Genomic DNA, 4706 nt, shown 5'->3' with positions numbered 1-4706 from the left:
TTTTGTAAATAATACAAAACTGCATCCTTAGCTTATGTGCTTTAGTTTCTAAGTAGCCTTTACATTTTAGAAACTACTCACTCCGTTCCAAAATAATTAAAATTACATGGTTGCCCTAAGTCAACCTTTCTAAAGATTGACATGCCATAGAAAAATGTGCTAATATCTATAATATCAAACTTACAAATATGAAATATATTTCATAATGAATTTTATAAAAATTGGTGTTGTAGATATTGTTGTATAACTTAGTTAAAATTAAACAAATTTGACTTAGAACAAACTCATAACTTTAATTATTTTGGAACCGAGATAGTACATTAGCAAGTAATGTATCCAGCGGCCTGACAATGCTTGTTACTCCGTATTTCTTTTTCAATGAAAATGTAACATGGCGTGTGACTTTTAATCAGAAGAAAACGCATCCTAGTTACTCCCTCCGTTCACAAATATAAGACGTTCTAATTTATTTCTGAATCGAACGTATATAGGTATGTTTTAGTATGTTCACTCATTTCAGTCCGTACGTATTTTATATTGAAATAATCAAAACATCTTATATTAGTGAACGGAAGGAGTACCTAAGAGAACTTTTTTTCCTGAAACATGCATGATAACTGTATACATATAAAGATAAAAAATCCTGTAGTGTACTCCTTCCGTAAGCTAATATAAAACGTTTTAGACCACTAATAGTGACCTAAAATGTCTTATATTAATTTACAGAGGAAATATTATATTTCTCTGTCTCTAAATTCTTAGGCCCTTTTTGATCCGCAAGAGTCTCTCGATTCAACAAGTTGTGAAATTCCCGAAGAATTCGTGGGAAGCAGAGAGAGAAAGACCCTTAGCATTGTGTACCGACCAAGAGAACACTGTCAGTAGCTATGTAGCAGCTGCTACAGTAAATTCACACAAGCATCACTTATATGCAGAAAAGAACGTACACGTCAGCATACATATGTCTGATCACCGAACACCCACGCCGTCACCGCCACCGGAGTCGTTGGCCGGGCTCACCTCCATCACCAGCTCTGGCTGCGGCTGCGGCTGCTGCTGCAGGGGCTCAAGGGTGGCGACGATGTCGCGCATGAGCGGCCTGGCCTTGGGGTTGCGACTGAGGCAGTGGTAGGCGAGCATGGCCGTCTTGTGCACGGCCTTGACGGGGTAGTCATCAGCGGCGAGCCTGGGGTCGACGATACCCAGCACCTTCTTCCTATGCGCCAGCAGCGGGAAGGCCCAGTCCGTCAGCGTCTGCTCCCTCACCGGCCTCGACCTGTCCAGCGACTTGCGCCCCGTCAGCAGCTCCAGCAGCACCACCCCGTAGCTGTACACGTCGCTCATCGCCGTCAGGTGCCCTGCAACACACAACAGCACAACAGTTCAAAATTCAGATACCAAATTCCCATCGCTCTGCTCAAGTTCAGTGACATGATGATGGCTACCTACCTGTCATGATGTACTCCGGGGCAGCGTAGCCGTAGGTGCCCATGATGCGGGTCGAGACGTGCGACTTGTCACCGACAGGCCCGTCTTTCGCCAGCCCGAAGTCAGAGAGCTTCGCGTTGTACTCCTGATGATGAACGATGCCGGAGGGATTCAGAGAAGAGAAATGCAAGCAAGAAGTATTAGTTTCATACGACCGGTCATGAAAAATGATAGGTGTTCATTCTGTTTTCTGAACCATTTATGTGAACAATTCTACTGTTTTTCATGTATAAGGAGTTCTGAATTTATGCGAATGGAATCAAACATCAAAGCGATCCAACGCGGTTCGTATACCTCGTCGAGCAATATGTTGGATGTCTTGAAGTCCCTGTAAATGACTGGCTTCTCAGCTTCGTGCAGGAATGCAAGCCCCCTTGCCGCACCAAGTGCGATCTTCATTCTGGTGGCCCATGGCAGTGGCAGCATTACCCCTGCATTAGTAAATCACAAGTACTTGAACAAATCCACATAATGTGGTGTGTGATACCATGTGAATAAATAATAGTGCATACTCGACCACATTGGTCATGTGATTAAGAAGAAATACGGCAAAAAGTTTGACTGAACTTTAAAAAAATCACTGAGGAAATACAGCGAAATTGCAAAAATTTATTGTGCAGTTTAGGGGAGTTAACAAATTTGGCTCCAAATTCACGGTAGCTTCAAAGCTCGCATAATTGAATGCTAAATTGATTCATGTGAATGAAACCGGTCGGCGCCATGATTAAGAGACAATCTCTAGCAAAACAAGAAATAATGCAAAGAATAGGTGTCTTACTCGAAAATAAATGCGATTCCACACTCCCTAGGGGCATCAGCTCGTAAATGAGAACCCGGTGATCATCTTCGCAACAATAACCGACCAACTTCACAAGATTTGGGTGTGAGAGCTGCCCAAGGAAAATGACCTCAGCCTGAAAACATAAACACACAAAAAATCAACTTCATGTGCAACAAACAGCAAACCAGAGCATACCCAAAATACATATATCATCGAGAATTGGTAATCACCAGCCACTCCCTGTGGCCTTGGAAGCTGTTGTCTCCATCATGGACCTTGACCGCAACTCGCAGCGGTTCCTCAATCGATAACCCTTCGCGAAGATCATTGGTGACGGACCCTTTGTAGACCCGGCCAAAGCCACCTCCCCCAAGCACCGAGTCCTGCCTGAAGTTCTTGGTGATCCTCTTGAGCTCCTCGAACGTGAATGCTATCAGAGGGTTCTTCCGAGCCGAATCGTTGCGCAGTGCCTCCACCTCATGTGGGTTGGAGGGCAGCAGGCTATCGTCCTTCTCGGTCCTCTCCGACGGGCTCTGCAATTTTGGAGATTCTGCAGCATATAAAAGGGAAAGTCATGTCATGCATGTCACAAGATTGCAAATGGAAAAAATCCAGAGGTTCCAAAATTAACTTGCAAATGGTTGAGAATTCTTTGACAGATCACTGGAGTTCATATCACTGGTTTGATTGGATAAAAACAAGTTGAAAAAATACACGGTGAATGGAGTGGATCAGACTGAAAAACCTAGGAAGCACGAAGGTATGCACTTTTTGGATTGAGAATTAATTGCTCGAAGACGCCATCGAATTGTTAAAAAAGGTAAAGAACCAGTATATACCTAGAAAGCTAACAGTATTGGGGGATCAAAGAAATAACAGAAAGTATTGTACTCACATAAGCCATACCAGGAAGGGGAGAATATGAGTAGTACCTGACTTTGTTGCATTGGACGAAACCCTGTTGAAGTACGGACTCCCTTTAAACCAGCAGTTACCCATGACAACACAAAATTCCCAAGGAACAAGATGAGCCTCTCACTATGTCTCACCAAGAACAAGAAACCTAGTTTTCTTCTTCCGAAACCAGGCCAGACAAGGAACAGGCAAGGGGGGAGAAGGTGCAGATTTCTATCCCCTGAAAGCTACGCAGAATGGGGAACCTCAGAGGAAGGCCTCAAGTGGAGCACATCCCTATCTCTATTTATCGCACGTTTCAATCAAAAGGGAAAAAAAGAAGAAAGATACTACTGAGCAGTTCAATTCCGGCAGGCGGTTTCGCTTTCATCCATCCTTTACACCAACGCCGTCTCATCTAAGAAGATTTCTCCTCCCCTCCCCTGGATTTATCATGCCCCCCTCCTTCGCGAAGTATTTCCGGGGGATTTTTCATTTTCGATGATGTGTCGGGGAGAAGAAAAGGCGTGGTGGGAAACGCAGCGACGAGGCAGACCGGGGCGCACTCGAGTTGGAGTGTAGTGGTGGCTGGATTCCATCGTCTTCTGTCTGTCTGTCTGTCTATCTTTGACCTCGATCACGATCAGTTGCGTTGCGCTCACTCCTCTCTCCCCAGACTGCTTTCTCTGTGGAGGACTCGCGAGGAGTGCACTCATCTCATCTGGCGCCATGGATCGGTGGCGGTGGAGCGGAATGATGGCGGGTTTCTTGGTGGAGACCCCCAATTTTATTTTATTTTTCCTTTTCCTTGTCGCGTTGGCTACCTTTCCACCACCGTGATGTGATCATTGGCCTCCGGGCCAGGGTAGGTGCGTGCGCGTCCGCGTCGCGGCGCCCGCGGTCTTGCCATCCCCGGCGACTTCTCCCCTCTCCTTGCGGCGGTGGGAGCTTCGGAAGCGTCGCTTTGGCTTTGTGCGTGGTGGGAGGGAGGGAGAGATACCTGGACCACTGGCAGTCTTCCAAGTCCAGCATCCAACTAACTCAATCCTCATCTTATAAGGTCAAACAAAAATTCCCCTTTCTCCCATTGCATTTTGTGGGTGTCGCCATCCCCGGCCAATCGCCATGCTCATGTCAGGCTGATCTCCTATTCTTAATCTGAGATCAGTCAAGGTGTCTGTCCCCTTGGGGTCAGCGGCACGACGTGCATTTCTTGTTTCCATTGGATGGAAACAGCTTCTCACTGGTTGGGGGGACAGTTGTGCGGCTTGTGCCGGCGTGATTGGATCATCAGAACTCGGTGGATCGGTGTGGGCTCTCTGCTCGACAAGGACCTCCATGCGCCCACCAGGTGTTCGACTGAATGCCTGCGAGACTTTTGGCGGTGGCTATGTACACTGTGGGTGTGCTACACTTGTGTGTTTCCCTGCCCATTTTGTCTGCCAACCAGCCCATTCTTTGGGTGGGGGAGTAGCCTTTATGTCGCCAGTAGAATGTTCTCAGGAATTTAATTCAGATCCTCAACGGGAAAAAATTATACCTA

At 46.3% G+C, this 4706-nt stretch overlaps 1 protein-coding gene across 1 annotated transcript; it reads right to left on the bottom strand.

The window, feature by feature from the left end:
- Positions 1-803: 803 nt before the first annotated feature.
- LOC123093214 (probable serine/threonine-protein kinase PBL16) lies at positions 804-3769 on the bottom strand. The gene is made up of 6 exons (XM_044515127.1): positions 3202-3769; positions 2500-2819; positions 2267-2402; positions 1783-1919; positions 1450-1573; positions 804-1358 (listed from the first exon to the last, which is right to left on the bottom strand). The coding sequence occupies exons 1-6, from the start codon at positions 3266-3268 to the stop codon at positions 970-972; spliced, it is 1173 nt and encodes a 390-aa protein (XP_044371062.1). The 5' UTR covers positions 3269-3769; the 3' UTR covers positions 804-969.
- Between the last annotated feature and the right edge of the window lie 937 nt (positions 3770-4706).

This window comes from Triticum aestivum, chromosome 4B (genome assembly GCF_018294505.1).
Source record: "Triticum aestivum cultivar Chinese Spring chromosome 4B, IWGSC CS RefSeq v2.1, whole genome shotgun sequence".
Classification (NCBI taxonomy): domain Eukaryota; kingdom Viridiplantae; phylum Streptophyta; class Magnoliopsida; order Poales; family Poaceae; genus Triticum; species Triticum aestivum.
Note: the sequence above shows the minus strand (reverse complement) of the source record. Positions and strands in the feature narration are given on the sequence as shown.

Coding starts and splice junctions, on each gene's coding strand:
- LOC123093214 (XM_044515127.1), bottom strand. CDS start 3,268: ATGGGTAACTGCTGGTTTAAAGGGAGTCCGTACTTCAACAGGGTTTCG. Junction 2,403..2,499: donor AAGGCCACAGGGAGTGGCTG/GTGATTACCAAT, acceptor TTATGTTTTCAG/GCTGAGGTCATTTTCCTTGG. Junction 1,359..1,449: donor CCCGGAGTACATCATGACAG/GTAGGTAGCCAT, acceptor TGTGTGTTGCAG/GGCACCTGACGGCGATGAGC.